This window comes from Ictidomys tridecemlineatus, chromosome 9, assembly GCF_052094955.1.
Source record: "Ictidomys tridecemlineatus isolate mIctTri1 chromosome 9, mIctTri1.hap1, whole genome shotgun sequence".
Taxonomy (NCBI): Eukaryota; Metazoa; Chordata; class Mammalia; order Rodentia; family Sciuridae; genus Ictidomys; species Ictidomys tridecemlineatus.
Window position 1 is genome coordinate 63603605 of NC_135485.1, and position 18128 is coordinate 63621732.

The 18128-nt window shown below is 34.5% G+C and overlaps 1 protein-coding gene across 9 annotated transcripts in view; it reads right to left on the minus strand.

Annotated features, from left to right (window-relative positions):
• Positions 1 to 18128, minus strand: part of Lin54 (lin-54 DREAM MuvB core complex component) — a 76633-nt gene that overhangs the window by 9208 nt on the left and 49297 nt on the right. For 8 of the 9 annotated variants that reach the window (XM_078021494.1, XM_078021489.1, XM_078021491.1 and 5 more), the window contains exons 5-11: positions 10204 to 10420; positions 4820 to 4893; positions 4463 to 4660; positions 2855 to 2946; positions 1713 to 1784; positions 703 to 805; positions 406 to 543 (exon numbers count right to left, since the gene is read on the minus strand). In XM_078021494.1, coding sequence (XP_077877620.1) covers positions 406 to 543; positions 703 to 805; positions 1713 to 1784; positions 2855 to 2946; positions 4463 to 4660; positions 4820 to 4893; positions 10204 to 10420 — 894 coding nt within the window. The remainder of the gene's footprint in view (positions 1 to 405; positions 544 to 702; positions 806 to 1712; positions 1785 to 2854; positions 2947 to 4462; positions 4661 to 4819; positions 4894 to 10203; positions 10421 to 18128) is intronic. The other variant, XM_078021493.1, reaches the window with a different exon arrangement.

Genomic DNA, 18128 nt, shown 5'->3' on the forward strand with positions numbered 1-18128 from the left:
ATCCTTTATTTCAGGATTTCATTCTAGAAGATAGGCTATTTTGTATTCACATATTTCCAAAAAGCCTGTGGAAGTAAGTAGTACTGTCCCTCAGTTGAGAACCACTGCTCTATCTTCTGAAGCACTTTGATATTATTATCTGTATTGAAAAATCAATACACTGGTGCTCTAATTTGCATACTTTCAGGTATAATAATCAAGAAGTTATGAAACAGTAAATCAGCTGAGACCCCAATATGTAATGATAAGCCCAAGGATCTTCCTCAAACAAGGCCCTTGGACTAACTGTGCATACTTTTGAATTATAATGGTAAGGTGATTTCCTGACATTAAAGTAAATTTTTATAGTATGTCCTTTCTAAAACTTTTCAAAAGACAGATTACTTTCTCCAACAAGCATCTCACCTCATAGCATTCACAGTAGTTTTTAAGACATCCAGATCGTTTGCAATTACATCCTTTGCTATGACGTCGATCTGATTCTCCCTCCTTTCCTTTCCCTATTTTAGGCTTAAAAGCTTCTGGATTTCTGTCAAGGCATGCCTATCAAAACAGATCAAATATCAAAATTAAGGTTAAATCACATTAGATTAAATTTAAATACTGCAAAGGAAATTAATTTTTTTTGTAAGACAACTGAGTTCTTTAAAAATGGGTAATACTGGAGATTTTTATCGGTTAAATGAAATAAAAAACAATTACCTTTATTGCTTTTTGCCTTTCATTTTCATGTTCCAAATTGTTGTAACAATTAGTACAATTGCAATTGTTGCAAAATTCGCCATTTGCAAAGCAGTCACAGTACCTGGAAGGTAAAAATCAGTATAAAATAAAAAGTCATTATTAAATAAAATTGTCAAATGCATTATATATGTAGGAAAGCCTTTTAAAAATGTACTCAGAGCTTCCTACTTACAGAATTAACCACACATTTGGATTTCAGCCATAACTGAGGCTCAATATTTAAGTCACCAACTCCTAGTCCAACTAAGTTGTTGTTAGTCCAACTAAGAACAGCTGCCAACACAAAAGATGTGACTTTATGAGCTCCCCAAATAAGTTATTTCAAAATCTTGGGGGAGGAGAAAAGAAAAGAAATATACTGGCTACATTCAATTAGTGGAACTCACTCAGCTATAGCAATGTTTCTTTGGATTCTAAGACACTCTAGAAGACCAATGCTTTTTCACTGAATTGTTTCATGTCAAAGCTTTTGATTTAATGCTAATAAACTAATCATCCAACAATTTTTAAAAACTTTTTTTAGTGTTATGGACCTTTATTTTATTCATTTATTTATATGTGGTGCTGAGAATTGAACCCAGTGCCTCACACATGTGAGGCAAGCGCTCTACCACTGAGCCACAAACCCAGCCCCTCATCCAACAATTTTTAAAAGCTCAGATTTTTAAAATAATCACCTCACTCAAGAGACCAAATACAAAAATCATAAATATCAAACTTATTAATAAGGACATAAACTGTATGCAGTTGTGTTCCTAGCCCAAATGACTTGTATTTAGCAAAGACTCTAAAAGTATTTCCTAATCAATCAATGAAAGAATTCCTTTATGCTGCTGTATGTGCTCATTCACTTTTGTGTTTACTTTCTTGTATGTAATTGGCCTGTTAAGAATTTTTAATAATCTCCATTTAATTTTAAGAGCATTTCTTGTTTTATCAAGTAAGCAAATAACAGTAAAAACACTTACAATTTCAAACACAGCGATTTTGTACAGTTGCAGGGTTTTCTTGGCCGACTGGCAGATTCTGATGGAATTATGCTATGCAGATATATTTTAAAAAAGGTATACATTTTAATCAATACATTTAATATACATTTAATCAATAACTACATACATTAGAAAATTATCCAAGCTATAAAAACCTTTTTAACATAAAATTTTAACAGATATATATATCCATCTCTATTAAAAGTTGGCTATGTTCTTCTCTATATATGGGTTGGTTTTTTTTTAGGGGGGTGGTGTGGGGCAGGCGGTACCAGGGATTAAATTTAGGGGCACTCAACCACTGAGCAACATCCCCAGCCCTATTTTGCACTTTATTTAGAGACAGAGTCTCACTGAATTGCTTAGTGCCTCACTTTTTGCTGAGGCTGGCTTTGAACTTGCGATCCTCCTATCTCAGCCTTCTGAGCCAGGGGTATTAATAGGTGTGTGCCTTGCACCTGGCTTCTTCTTATTTTTTAAAAAAGTTATCAATACCTGTTAAAGAACGCCCCCAAAATATTCTATCTTCTGGGAGAGCATAAGTGGAAAACAGGGCATGTAGCTCAGTGGTAGAGTACTTGCCTAGCATGTGCAAAGCCCTTAGGTTCAATCCTGAATACCACAAAAAGGAAAAAAAAATTAAAAAACAAAAATGGTTGAAAACAGTTCAGAACTCTTGGAATTCAATTATAAAAGGTAATGAGGAGAAAGGGGTGTGTAGAAGAGGAATGGGATGGTGGATATGAACTGGTTCCCTATCATTAACTAAATATTGCTTTTAAACTGATTGCAAAAGTAGTAATCAACAGATTATCAAACAAAAAATAACAAAAAACAAGAACCTAACATAATTTTTTAAATAGTTAACATCATTTTAAGTCATTCAGATTGAGAGAATAATAAAATGTGGCAAAATTGATAAATCTGAATAAGAGAATTTGTCAGTTCTTTTGACTATTTCTATAACTTGTCTATTTTAAGTATTTCAAAATAGAAAGTACTTTTCTCTAAAGTACTCACATGGCTTTAAGAGGAAAAATCATGGGATGTATTTTGGAATAAATATAGTTAATGTTGCATTTAAATTGATCCAACAACTTACATATTTTCAAAATACTCACCCATTGAATGGGAGTCTTGCCTGGGTCTGGATACCAGATGTTCCAGTAAAATTAGAGTTGCTTGCTATAGACACATATGAAGACTGCTGTAGCTACATGTAAAGAAAGGGAAATTTAGATCATATTTGCAAAAATGAATAATACTCTCAGGTACAATGATTACCAAGAAGCATAAATTCACCTACCAAAATAGAAAAAACATAATGGAGAATTTCATATAAAAAGCTAACACTAGGGGCACAAATAACATGAACGTTTTGCAGTACTAAATAATTAATTATTTTATTATGTCAGAATTATGGAAATTCTAAATGAATAAGCTGAAAGTAATAAAATAACACATATTGGCCAGAAAAAATGTAATGTGCCTTTATTACAAATCATAGAAAATGAGAAGTTACATGCATAACTGAGTTTCTATTTTATACCTATTTCTTTTTTCTTATTTTGTGGTACTGGGGATAAAGCCTGGGGCATCATACATATTGGGCAAGTGCTTTCCTGCTAAGCTACATCTCCAGCCCTGTTCACTTTATTTTTGAGATGTGGACTCACTAAGTTGGCCAGACTGTCCCCAAATTTGGAACTCTCCTGCCTCAATTTCCAAAGTAGGGAAGCTGAGAATATAGTTGTGTACCACTGCACCCAGCCCTCTGTTTTATACTGATTTAAAAATATAAGAAATGTTAATAATAAAAATTCTGAACTTTTTTTTTAAATCAGTGGTCACATAACCTACTCCAAAATACACTTCATATAAAGTACACTTGTAGGTTTCTATTTCCTCTATTATAATCAGAGTTGATTGATTCAATAGTTTAGAACATGGTGCTAGTTAACTTGATCCTCAAATGACAAAGTGAATTTTCTATCTGCTTCATGGAAGCAGACTCCCAACCCAAGTCAGCCAACAGAATAATACATGGCTTCAATCCTAATAATGACCAGATGACGGTGGACAGACAACTAAAGATATGTCACCTAGAAATGTATCGTGCTTGGAAAATAAACTGCAAAAGTCAGTGTCATCATATTTGTGTATGATGAAAGAACTTAATTATATACAATCTTTACTAAATTCATTTGGACTCAGCTGACTCTCAGTTCAACTTTTCTCAAATCTCCAGTCTTGCACTCTCACCAGACCTCTTGCAAATCTAAATTGTCTGACTTTTAAAATCTGACTTGTGTGTATATTTCTATTTTTTTTTTTTTTTTTTTTTTGTGTGTGTGTGTGTGGAGGGAGGGTATTGGAGATTGAACTCAGGGTCACTTGACCACTAAGCACATTCCCCAACCCTATTTTGTGTTTTATTTAGAGACACGGTCTCAGAGTTGCTTTGTGCCTTGCCAATGCTGAGGCTGCCTCAGCATCCTGAGCAGCTGTGATTATAAGCATGCACCACCATGCCTAGCCTTGTGTATATATTTCTAAATGCTGAAAATACAGAGGAAAAATACTCAGATGTTTTAACAGTTTGAGATTTTAGAAAAAGTCACTTTATACTGTTTTTGAGTAGTTTCAGAATGTCATAGTGGTAGGCATCTTAAACCCAATTATCGCTTTGAGGTCTATGAAATACAATGACTTCATTTTTTCCCACCTACCTGAGTAACGTACTGAGCTGGAAGCACTGCATAACCCACATTCCCTGTTCCTGGAGCTGGTGCCAGGACAGTACCTGGTGGCAGGTTAGTGAGGTTAGGCTGGATCTGTGGCAGTGGGGTGGCAGGCATGATAAGCCGTTGCTGTGGTTGGCTAGTAGTTACTATTTGTGAAGTTGGATTGATGGGTTTGGGGACAACCTAAAAAAAAAAGACATTTTGTAATCAGTTTATCACAAATTTTATCACAAAAATAAATTTTCAGCTTCGCAATTCAGTATCTTATACTTAAATATCAACTCTGAATTTAAAAAATAAATTATCATTTGAGAGAAACCAAGATAAGAAGTGATAACTTACTTGTTTGACAGCCTGAGCTTGGACAAATGGAACTGACATCCGCACTGGGGTTGTATTAACAACCACTGGCTTTGCTTTTTAAAAGAAGAAGGAAAATATGAATAATTTATTTACAGAAAACAACACTCAAAACTCTTGAGAATACTTAGCACTCCCCCAAGTTATTTTTCAAGTCATGAAAAATTCCATTTGCTTCCTATTTTAAGCAATCTTTAATCAGGATAGTTACCTTTCAAATTGCTTAACCCATCTACCTGAGAATTTTTATTAAAAGTGACTAGAGGCTATCCACCTATTTGTAGACATTATATTAAAAATATTTCAGTCTGTATTCAGAAGACTTAAACATTCAGTATTAAATCCAGTCAAATGAAATATTTCATATGTAAAAGAACCATCATTGATGAGCTTGGGTAACGACACTGTTCTATTCTCCTATTTCTAATTGCTGTGTTTCTATTCAAACCAGAGAAAATATCATTCTGGTAGAATTCAATATTTACAGAATAGATACTAAAAGGCAGCATAGCATAAATGTTAAAATGTGGGTTCTAAAGTCATAAGAACCAGAGGATTCAAATCCCTGTTCTGCTACTCATGACTTTAATTCTCTTTGCCTGTTTCTTAACTGAAATATGGGAGTATCTACCTTCAACAGTAAAGGATGAACTATATCAATTCATGAAAATTGATTAAAATAGTGCCGAACAAATAATAAGTATTCAATAAATGTTGTCATAGTTATTACTGTAAACATTATTACCATATAAATGGCATCATGGCCAGTATTCCAGGGAAACTAAAGTATTAGACACCTGCACTCAAGGACTTCACATTCTAGTAAAATAGATCAGGTAAATACTCAAATAAAATAAATACTACTAAAGAATATGATAAACTTCTGTGGAATTTCATAGAAGAGAAAATAGACAGAGAATGGGAATATGGAAAGCAAGAATACACAGAGGATATGAGATTGGCACTGATCAACGGGCAGGTGGCAAAAAGAGCACACAGGTATTCCATGCAGGCTCAAGAAGGAATAGTAGAGCTTTGGTCCTGGGAAGCTGCAAAGCATACTGACAACATGTTGGCAAACAGAGCAGTTTGTCTAGACTCTAGGTTAAAGTAAACAAACATACAAAAAGGGAGACCAGTTTGTCTAGACTCTAGGGTTAAAGTAAACAAACACATACAAAAAGGGAGACACTGAGGACCTTAAATGTTAAGGAAGAGATCTGTATTTTTAATTCAGTAGGCAATGAGAAGTTTCTGGACATTCTGAAGTGCAGAAAAATAATTCACAAAAAGAAACTGTATATGATAGCAAGAGTGTAAAACATAATCAAGTTGTAATAAACAAGACCAGGCAGAAGAGTGTAAAAATAGAGGGTCTGGGGTGACAGCCCTGGGAAGAAAAGGGAAAAACAGTTTTAAGGGACGTGGTGGAAGTGAAAGAAACATGACTAACCAACCACCGTGTTGTAGGAATTGAAGGTAGAGTGAAATAAAAAGTAAGTTATGGCAGAGTTTAAAAAAAAAAAAAACAGGAAAATGATGGCTATTTAAAACTGAAAACTTGAGGATGAGTTGATTTGAAGAAAGCAAAACCAGACATGGAGAAATAATATGATGACATTCAGGAGAAAGATTGGCGGGAGATCAAAAAGGTTAGTCCAGGGGCTGGGGATGTGGCTCAAGCGGTAGCGCGCTCGCCTGGCATGCGTGCGGCCCGGGTTCGATCCTCAGCACCACATACCAACAAAGATGTTGTGTCCGCCGAGAACTAAAAAATAAAAAAAGATTAAAAAATTCTCTCTCTCTCTCTCTCTCCCCCCCTCACTCTCTCTTTAAAAAAAAAAAAAAAAAAAAAAAAAGGTTAGTCCAGGACCAAAAGAATTTTTAAAACTGCCAATTGCCATTTTAACAGTCTGAAAGAGGGATTTAAGAAGATAGAAAGGGCATTTATTTGGATTTAATATATGTTAAAGTAAAGGCCTGGAGTCTGGACTGTGAAAAGTTGGAATAATGGGATCTAAACTGCTCTGAGCAATAACTAAAAAACTCTATCCAAAGATTTCTTTGGATATAGAGACTATAATGATAGTAAGAGGTTTTCATACTTTTGAAGGAGACTGGAAGGCTAAAGACAAGAGAGTCCTGGAAGAAAACTTTAAAGACATCTGATCTAAGAGAGCAGGCTGTTGCAGCAAGGTGACAAACTAGGGAGATGCAGGAAGAGTGGGAGATCTCCAGGTCTGATTAGCAGTGATGGCTGAATAACTTTGAATACACTAAAAACCAGCATTATATGCTATAAAAGAGTGAATTTTATGGTGTCGATGAAAACTGCATCTCAATAAAGTTGTTATACAAAGGGTGTATGACTATGAAATAAAGGAACAGTGACATCTGATATCTAATTTAAAGATGTTTCTGTTCTGGTTTGATTCTCCTCAGGTTATTGAAGTGTTAGTAAAGTTATAATAACCACTATAGATTGTTCTCAGCAATACTAAAATGCGTGCGTGGGACACAGGAGAATAGAGGCCCTCCACTACTTGATACTTGAAGATGACAGTTACTGTTCTGTGCAGACACGGATAACAACAACTGGAAGAATGTGGGAACTTCCTGGTGGTCGAGAGAAATAATGCAGACCGACCTGTCATATCAAATAGGGGACTGTCCCTGCCTCCTCCTCATATACATTCATGAACGTACATATATACACCAGCAGGCACACACACCCCTAGAAAACTTAAGTACTTGAAATAATATAGGTCGGTATCTGCACACTGAGTTTTAACGGAAACCTGAGGAATAAGGACTATTATATAACTAAAGTGGTCAGAAAACAGAAACACTATAAAACAGCTAGGGAAAGGGATATTATATAATTAAGTCAATAGTTCATGTTTCTCTTCCTCCTCCTCACACTGATGTACATTACTAATTACTACTGTACATTTCATAAAAGCTAACATAATCTGCTTTGTTTGTTTGTTCTTTAACAGGAACTCTAAGCAATCCTTGAGAATAGCTTCCTTCCAAACTTCCAAACCAGCAAGTGTTTGAGGTTTTTTTAATTTCTTAAGTTGATTTCCTCCTTTGCCAAGATGGTAGATTTCATTTTGAAGAGGTTAACTAAGTACTATCCTGATCCTTTTACGCTGCCTGCCAGCAAGTCAGTAATTAATACACAGAGCCTTTGGGGTTTTTAAAAAAAATTTTTTTAGATGTTGATGGGCCTTTATTTTGTTTATTTATTTATATGTAGTGCTGAGAATTGAACACAGTGCCTCACACATGCTAGGCAAGCACTCCACCACTGAGCCACAACCCCAGCTCCTGAACATTGGTTTTTATAAAGCTCTGGAGGGCAGGAGAGTATAGAAGGTGAACTTAATTCCTTTCTGCATTTAAGTAAATCCTTTATAGGAAATTATATCCTTAGAAAGAAACAATATATCTGAGGAACTACAGCAACTATTTAGTGTATCTCTAGTCATCATTTCTGTAAAATAACATATTTTATACAGCCAAATCTTTTATGGGACAGGTGAGAAAGACAAAAAGAAAAAAATAAGGTGGAAATTAGGGAAATTGAATGGATGGTTGTGTATGTGAGTGGGTTAGAAGGAGTATAAAGAAAGGAAGGGGAAAGAGGCAGAGGGAGAGAGGGGAGAACAAAGAAGCAACACTAAAGGTGGAGTGCAAAAAAGGAAGAAGCCAGGAAGCAGAGGGTAGGATAGGGATTGCCGGAAGGACAAGAGAAAAAAAGCAGAGAAGGGCAGAAAGATGGACATAAAGTTGAAAAAAAAAAAAAGGTACCAGTAAATACATCAGACTTATGAAATACAGCCCAACCCATTTCTCCACCTTCCTGGATCACTTATACCAAAGCCTTATTCTTATGAGTTAATTAAGGTTAGTACCGCATGGGAAATGGGCTCTCAGTAAACTATACGAATATAAAAACACACACACATTATATATAACCAATAGAATCTAATGACTTCTTTATATCAGCATGATATCTAAGTAGATGGGTTTGTAGCATTTCTCTTGGTCCTTGCTAAGTTTAAAGTATTGAGAGAATATAAAACTTGACACCCTTAGCCAATAAAATGCAAGTTTCATTTTTCCTCTCATTAAGAATGCTACAATAAATATTTTCTTTCAATGTCAGCTTAAAAAGGGATTAGAAAGTACAATTTGGTATGTCTAATTTGGTAGAACACATACTAAAATACTGTCTATTCCATTTTCTCCCTTCAATGATTTGAAAAATAAAAGTTTCTTTTCTTGTACAGTTTCCTATAGTTGAACTAGCTACCAGCAGTAGGTAGCTCCAAATTTCTGATCACTTAATAAATGAAAAGATGAATCAACTAATCTTTAATTCTTCTACTGACTTCTTTGTTTTATGGTGTGAGAACCCAGGACTCAGGACCTACTACATGTTAGGCAAGTGCTCTACCACTGAGCTAACATCCCCAGCCTATTTACTTCTAATAAACAGTAAGTCATCCATTAGCCATCCGTTGCATTTTTACATTGCTGGAATAAAAAGCAGCCTTCCAAAGAAAAACTTAGACCTTCAACTATTAACTATTCTGATCCTTTCATAACAATCTTTTTTACAATATTTTTTAGTTGTCAATAGACCTTTACTGTTATTTACTTATTTATATGTGGTGCTGAGAATCGAACCCAGTGACTCAAACATGCTAGGCAAGCACTCTACCATTGAGCTACAACCCCAGCCCTCTTTCATACCAATTTTTTTTTAAAGTAGACAGAAATGAGAAAGGTTACACATGTATTTGTGTATGTGTATCAGGTGTAGGAGAGTTAAACATAAACAAAGAAAACAGAAGGAAAACAAAGAAATATCTTCTAGAAAAAAAATACAACTAGAGAAATTAATGGAACATTTTAGTTACTTTTTATTAACTAGATTCAAAATAAGTATCACTCAAAATAAAATTAAATACAGTATTAAGTTCTTATTTATACCCTTGCCTATTTCAACACTATCAAGGGGCTTCATAGCTCAGAAACTGAAATAAATAATTTGGTTCCATCTAAATCTATTCCAATGGCATCAATAGTAGGTTTTTAGACCAGTATCAAAATAGACAATCACAAATAAATAATTATGATTATCTGGTAATATAGCACACCTCCAGCTACCAACTTCTAGTATAATGCAATACCACAGTTGTATACAACTATGATTTTATTTCACTGCTGATTCAAACTATCAGCTGAAATGCCACAATCAAATCAGAATTTCAGCAAGAAAAGGACCAATGTTCTTTAATAATGTTAAAAGCATCCATTACTATTTTTTTTTTTTTAAAAAAATGGTTACTAACCTTGCTGAAGAGGCTGAGTGTTTGTACTGGGATTCTGACTAACTGGTTGGGTTGAGCTACTGGCTGTTGTGGCAGTAACAAGTCGGACATAATGAAACTTGCTTCCAGGCACTTGAATCTGCTGGACATTGGGAGCAGTTGCCAGAGGAATAATTGTCTTAAACTGTGATGTGCTCACTCCTCCAACAGTGATGGTCTGCACAGCTGATTTCACTGCCTAGTAAACAATACAACACAACATGGCTATCATTAATCTGGGATTTAACTTTCCTATTCTTTTAACTTATGATGATTGCTCAAGTAATAAAGAATGCTCCTGTATTTCATCAAAAGCTGTTGAAAAGAACAACCTGTTCAAAGAGAAATGAAAAAGAATAGTAATGAATACAGGAGTGAAAACAAAATTAATGAGTTCTACCCTCCATTTCTAGTAGTCAAGTTCCTCAGTATCCAGGTCAGAAAATTTGCTATAAAGAAATTATTACTTAATTTGCAAAAACTTACACAGTCTTGTTACTATCAGGTAAAATTCACAAGGAGTATTTTTAAAACTCCCAGAATTAAGCACTATATTCAATAGAGACAAAAAGAGATATAAGTATTACCACCAAATTAACCATAATAAATTTTATGTTCTAAAGGAAAAAGAAAAGCCCATCTTATACCCTTATTAAAGTCTAGTCAATTCTGAGAGACTTATAATACCCATTCCCCATGTACCACAATACCCACTAGTAGCAAGATGCCAAATTCAGCCCAAAATTACCCCATTTTGTTTGTACAGAGAAACTAACCAGTTTTAGATAAATCAGATCTCAGTAAATACATTATTTTAATATTAATCCTTTCCTTCAGTCAGACAAAAACTGATGAGACTTCTGCAAAAGCTTAAAAAAAAAAGAGCTGAGTTAACTAGACTTCTGAGATGTACCTAATTTATGTTATGACTAATATATAACACACAGGCATCCAAAGCAAAGAACTAAGCAAAGAATTGTTGTATAGTATTGTTTTATAACGGTTTATGTCCCCACCTTTTCTACATAAAGCCCTCATGCTAAAAGACAATTGAAATATAATGAAGGAAGTCTATATTCACCATGAAGATAACTATTTATGAAAGGAGAATTCTAAAATTGTTGAACATTCTCATAAAAGCCCAGGTAAAAACAAAAAGGAGAATGTCATTTAGTTTGAAAACTCTGCAGTCAAAGGAGATTACTTTTGCAAAAAATAATTCACATGTTGTCATTAGGCAGAGGCCCTGAAAAGCAGATTTAAAATAAAAAGATAACCATACTCACAATATCAGGCAAATATGTCCAATAGGCAAATATGTAACAGTAATCAATAGTGCAAGATACAATCCTTGCCATATATACACACACACAAACCCACACACATATATGTACATATGTGTGCATATACTTATATATTTTGGCTATTTGGTATGCATTGGGGGAAGTACTAAAAATTCTACATACATTAACTGGTTTTAAATCTAGCGACTACATTGAAAGGTAAGTGTAGCACAGCACAAGTACAGGGACTGGTTTATTTTAGCTGGCACATTATCTTCTTTTTAGGGGGTGGGGGGGGTACCAGGAATTGAACTCCGGGGCACTCGACCATTGAGCCACATCCCCAGCTCTATTTTGAATTTTATTTAGAGACAAGGTCTCTAGTTGCTTAGAGCCTTGCTTTTGCTGAAGCTGGCTTTGAACACATAATCCTCCTGCCTCAGCCTCCAGAGTCCCTGGGATTATGGACATGAGCCACCACACCTAGACATATTATCTTTTTTTAAAATAAATTTTACTGTGTATATTTAAGATATACAGCATAAGGTTATGTATACAGACAGTAAAATGGTTACTAAGGTGGGACAATTAACATATTCATCATTTCACATGAATGCCCACTTTTTGTTGGGGTAAAAAAACTAAAATCTTAATTTAACAAGAATCCCAAATACAGTATAAAACCTATAGCCTTATTCTATTAGATTCCCACACTTTGTTCATCCTACATATTTGCTACACTGTATCATCTGACCTACATTTCCCTATTTCCTCTGCTATGGCTGCCAGTGGCAAACACTGTTTTATTCTCTATATTTGATTTTTCTTAGATTCTATAAAGTAAGATCATGCAATACTTCTCTATGTCTGACTTACTTCACTTGGCTTAATGCCCTCCAGTTTCATCCATGTTGTGGTAAATGGCAAGATTTTTTTTTTTTAAGGTTAAATACTATTCTAGTGTATGAGTGAAAGTGTCAGTTTCTTTTTTTTTTAATGATAATACTGCTTCCTTTTCCATTTTTATTTTTTTATTATTAGTTGTTCAAAACATTACAAAGCTCTTGACATACCATATTTCATACATTTGATTCAAGCAGAATATGAACTCCCATTTTTACTCCGTATACATATTGCAGATTCACATCAGTTACACATCCACTTTTTTACATACTGCCATACTAGTGTAGTGTCTGTTGTATTCTGCTGCCCTTCCTATCCTCTACTATCCCGCCTCCCCTCCCCTCCCCTCTTCTCTCTCTATCCCATCTACTGTAATTCATTTCTCTCGTTTTTTTTTTCCCCTTTCCCCTCACTTCCTCTTATATGTAATTTTGTATAACAATGAGGGTCTCCTTCCTTTACCATGCAATTTCCCTTCTCTCTTTCCCTCCCCCCTCTCGTCCCTGTTTAATGGTGATCTTCTTCTCATGCTCCTCCTCCCTTTTCTGTTCTTAGTTGCTCTCCTTATATCAAAGATGACATTTGGCATTTGTTTTTTGGGATTGGCTAGCTTCACTTAGCATAATCTGCTCTAGTGCCATCCATTTCCCTGCAAATTCCATGATCTTGTCATTTTTTAGTGCAGAGTAATACTCCATTGTGTATAAATGCCACATTTTTAAGTTTCAGTTTCTTTATCCATTCATCCATTGTGGACAGTTAGAACTGTAAAATACACACACACACACACACACACACACACACACCCCTTGGCTACTGTGAATGCTGCAATGAACACAAGTTGGTGATTTCATTTCCTTTGGTCATATGCCCAGAAGAGGGATTGCTGGGCTATATGGTTGTTATGGCCCCATCCCCAGCCTTGATGTGGAGTCTTGCTGTTTTCCCAGGCTGATCTCAAACTCCCATCTCAGCTTCCCAAGTAGCTGAATTTCTGGTATGCAATAACCCAAACAACTTATTTTTAAAATTTCTTTAGAAACTTTCATATGGTTTTCCAAAATGGCTACATCAATTTGCATTCCAATCACCAGTGTGTAAAGATTCCCTTCTCTCATCACCATATTTATCTTTTGACTTTTTGTTAACAGCCATTCTAAAGGGCATGAGATGGCATTTCACAGTGATTTTGATTTACATTTCCCTAACAATTAATGATGCTGATTACCTTTTATAAGTCTGCTTTTTTTGTTGTTGTTTGGTACTAGGGATTACCCAAAGGTGCTGTATCACTAAGCTGCATCTCCAGTCCTTTTCAATTTTTAAATTTTGATACAGGGTCTTGTCAAATTGCTGAGGGACTCACTAAGTTGCTGGCTGGCCTAGTGATTCTCCTGCCTCAGCCTTCTGAATACCTGAAATTATAGGTGTTTGCCACCATATCTGGCTGTTGATCATTTTTATATCTTCTTTGGAGAAAAGTCTGGTCAGACCCTTTTCCCATTTTGATAATTGAGTTATTTATTTTTCTATTATTGAGTTATATGAGGTCTTTATATATTTTAGATATTAACCTCTTATCAGATATATGACTTATAAACATTTCTTCCCAATCTATAGGCTGTCAATTCATTTTTACTAAGATTTTTAGGTTGATGGATTCCCATTTATTATTTATTAATATTTATTATTGTAGCATGATTTTTTTGGTACAATATCCCCTTGCCAAAAACAAATCATTGTCAAGGCCAATACCCAGGAGCTTTTTCCCTAGGTTCTCTTATAGGAGTTTTATAGTTTCAGCTCTTACATCTAGGTCTTTAATCCATCTTGAGTTGATTTTTTTAAATTGATTTTTGTGCACAGTGTAAGGATCCAATTTCATTTTTTTGTATGTGAAAATCTAGTTTTCCCGGCACCGTTTACTAAAAACTGTTTGCTTCCCATTGTCCTCTTGTCAAAAATTAATTGAATATACATTTGTATTTATTTCTGGACTTTCCATTCTGTTCCCCTGGTCTATGTGTCTACTTTCATGCCAATACCATACTGTTTTATTATTATAGCTTTACAATATAATTTAAAATCAGGAAGTGTGATGCCTCTGATTTCTCTTTCTCAGAATTGTTTTGGCTTTGGGATCTTCATGATTCCTTAAGAACCTCAGGATTTTTTTTAGAATTGTTTTTCATTCTGTGAAGAATGCCATTGGGATGTTGAAGGGGTTGAACTGAATCTGTAGATTGCTCTGGGTAATATGGACATTTAAACAATACTAATTCTTCCAATTTATGAACAAGAGATATTGTTCCATTTATTTGTGTCTTTTTCAATTTCTTTTATCAATGTTCTTTTTTCTCTCTTTATATTCAATTTTTAATGTATCCTAAACATGAAGTTATAACTGCAAGCTGTACATAACTGGTTTTCTTTAAGAAAAAAAATCAGAACTGAATATATTTTTAATATTATGTAAGTCTTTACATTTAGTATAATTAAATATTTGGATTTAAATCAATCAGTATACTATCTTACATTTGAACTACCTCTTCTGTTCTTTTTCTCTCCTTTCTTGCATTCTTTTGGACTAAATATTTTATTGGGGTTAGGGGTATAAATTTCCCACCATAAAGAAAGTAAAAAAGAAAAAGTTATTATTTCATTTCCCCCATATTAGCTTGTTACTTATATATTACGTTACTTTTCTTTAAATGGTTATGCTAGAAATAATATAAAATGTAGGAATATAAGTTAGTACTTCACATACTACTGAATAAAAGAAACAGAGAACACCATATCCATTTACTTTTTGCTCCAACTTTGTGCTACTATTAAATATTTTAATTTTATATAATTTAAACTTTATGAGCTATTCATTTAGGGGCTGAGATTGTGGTTCAGTGGTAGAGCACTTGCCTCAAATGTGTAAAGCACTGCATTTGATCCTTAGCACCACATAAAAAAAATAAATAAATAAAATAAAGTTATTTTGTCCATCTAAAACTAAATTTTTTTTTTAAAAAGATATTCATCTAGTTACTTCTATAAACTTACCCTTATTGCTGCATGCCTGGGATCATTTTCCTACTGCTTTAATAATTCACTACGGGATTTCCTTCAGTGTGAGTCTACTGATGAGAAAGTTTCAAAATATCTAACGCTTTCTTGATCTGTATCTGATCTGTTGATAAACTCATCTACTGAGTTCTTATATCAGTTTGGAGTTTAAAATATTCATCTGATTCCTTTTCATAGTTTCTACTTGACTGCTGAAATTGTTCATCTTGCTAAATAAATTTTTTAATACATCAATCTTAGTTATTCAAGTCTGAGTCTAATAATTCCTTTACCAGTATATCTTGGATTTGAATAATTTGGTCTAGTCTCCTGTATGACTGAAGACTGTTTACTGTTAAAAAAAAAATAAGGAGATAATTTCAGGCTCTGAATTATGCTATATGCTTCAAGAGAGAATTCACTTTGGCTTTAGGAATGTAGTTCAGAGTTAAGGGCATATTTTCCCAAGCCAATCACAAATTGAGGCCATCTCAAGTTGACTTCAATCCTTGTGAAGCCTTGTTTGTATCTAGCCCTCTTTTCCTTCATATAAAACTAGAAAACTTTGAATGTTTGTGAGGGTTCCTTCTCCTTGTTGGAGCCTAAACCCAAGATTTTGTCCACATGACCTGTAAGACAGACAGATCTGCTCAGCTCCTCAATCTTTCCATGACCATTTTCTGCTCACCTTTTCAATCTTTCAGCCACAACTTACAACTCAGCCAATGTCCTAGGGGGCCAATTCTCACTGAACATAAGTAACCTCTTTAGGTTCCCCTTAATTCAAGATGGTGGCCTCTGAAATCCTGGCTCCCCTGGTATGTCTCCAATGCCTTCAAAGAGATTATTAAAACATATTTAGGGTCTGGGATTGTAGCTCATTGGTAGAGTGCTTGCCTAGCATGAGTGAGGCACTGGGTTCAATCCTTGGCACCATGTAAAAATAAATCATATATATAAATATATATTAAAAAAATTTAATTCTGCTTTTTAGTTATTCTTGGTGAGAATGTTGGTCTGCAACATGCTAATTCTACAGCCAAAACAGAACATTCAGACTTCTGAGGTTTTAATCTAGTTTCCACAAGTTGTGGAAACGACTCTGGTTAAGTAATTAAACTACAGAAAATGTCAAAATGGTACTTTTCTGGGAGAATTTAAAAAGAGTTAAATAACATCCAGTTACTGACAATTCTGTTAAGAATGAAAGTCAAACACCTGCCATTAAGAAACACAAAAGTATTTTTTAACTAATATACTAAACATTATTAATTAATTAATACACTAAATATTATAATAATTACAGACTCACAAGAAGTTACTACACTAACCCCTATAACCTCTCCCTAGCTTCTTCCAAAAGACTAACATTTTACTAACCATTGAATATTATCAAAACCAGAAAACTGATGTTTGGTAAAACATCACTGACTAAACTATAGAACAGACTATATTCAGATTTTATCAGTTTTTATATGTGTTTTTTAAAATTTATATGGGTAATTTTGTCATTTGTATATTCATGTAATCAATACTACTATCAGAACACAAAATTCCTTATCACCAAAGAATCTCCCTTGCACTAGTCTTTATAAACATTTACATGTTTATAAAGAGTAGTGCATTACCCCTTTGGCAACCACCAAATAAGGCGAATATTTTAATATCTAAAGTACTAAGTAACACAAAGTTAATGCTTAAAACTAGTGAAGGAAGCATTAAAATGATGCTTCATTGCTTGAGAGAACTGTCACAGGTCTTCCCCTTCCTTTAATTACAGTGGCATGAAAATTCCATATGAATGCTTCTCCGAACATATTCCACTTCATGTACATTTTATTTCCAAGAGACAGATCTATTTTTTTTTCCAGTGGCACTAAGAATTGAATATTGGGCCTCACACATACTAGGAAAGAACTCTACCCCTGAAATATAACCCCAGTACCCCACCCCCCCACACACACACTTTAAAAAAATTTTTTGAGACAGAGTCTTGCTTAGTTGCCTGGGCTGGCCCTGAATTTGTGATCCTCCTGCCTCAGCCTCCCAAAGAGCTGAGATTACAGGACTGCGTAACTATGCCAGGTCTAAAATACATCTTCAACAGCTAGGTTAAAAACTGTCCCAATTTAAATTCAAAATAACTATGTTAAATATGTATTAGTGGTTGGCCTCAAATCTAAGCTATTTGGAAAGCTAAAGCAGGAGGATTGAAAGTTCAAGGTCAGCCCAGGCAACTTAGAGTCCTATCACAAAACAAAAACAAAAAGGGCTGGGGATGTCAATCAGTGGTAAAATAACCCTGGGTTCAATCACCAGTACCAAAAGTGGGGTGGGGATGTAGCTCATTGATGGATGTGATCTCCAGAACCCTCTTCCAATTACCCCACATCACAATTGAGAATTAAACCCAGGGGGTTTATCACTGAGCTACAACCAGATCTTTTTTTTTTTTTTTTTTTTTTTAGATAGGGTCTCACTAAGTTGCTGAAGCTGTACTTGGACTTGCGGATCTCAGCCTCCAGAGTGTACAGGAATATACCACTGTGCCCAGTGAAAGATTTTTTAATATACATTATTTCCTAAGCTATTTCTATTTAGAGATATAATAACTTAAGATTTCTTTGATCATTATTTTTTAATTGGCAAATGCCAAAAATCCTT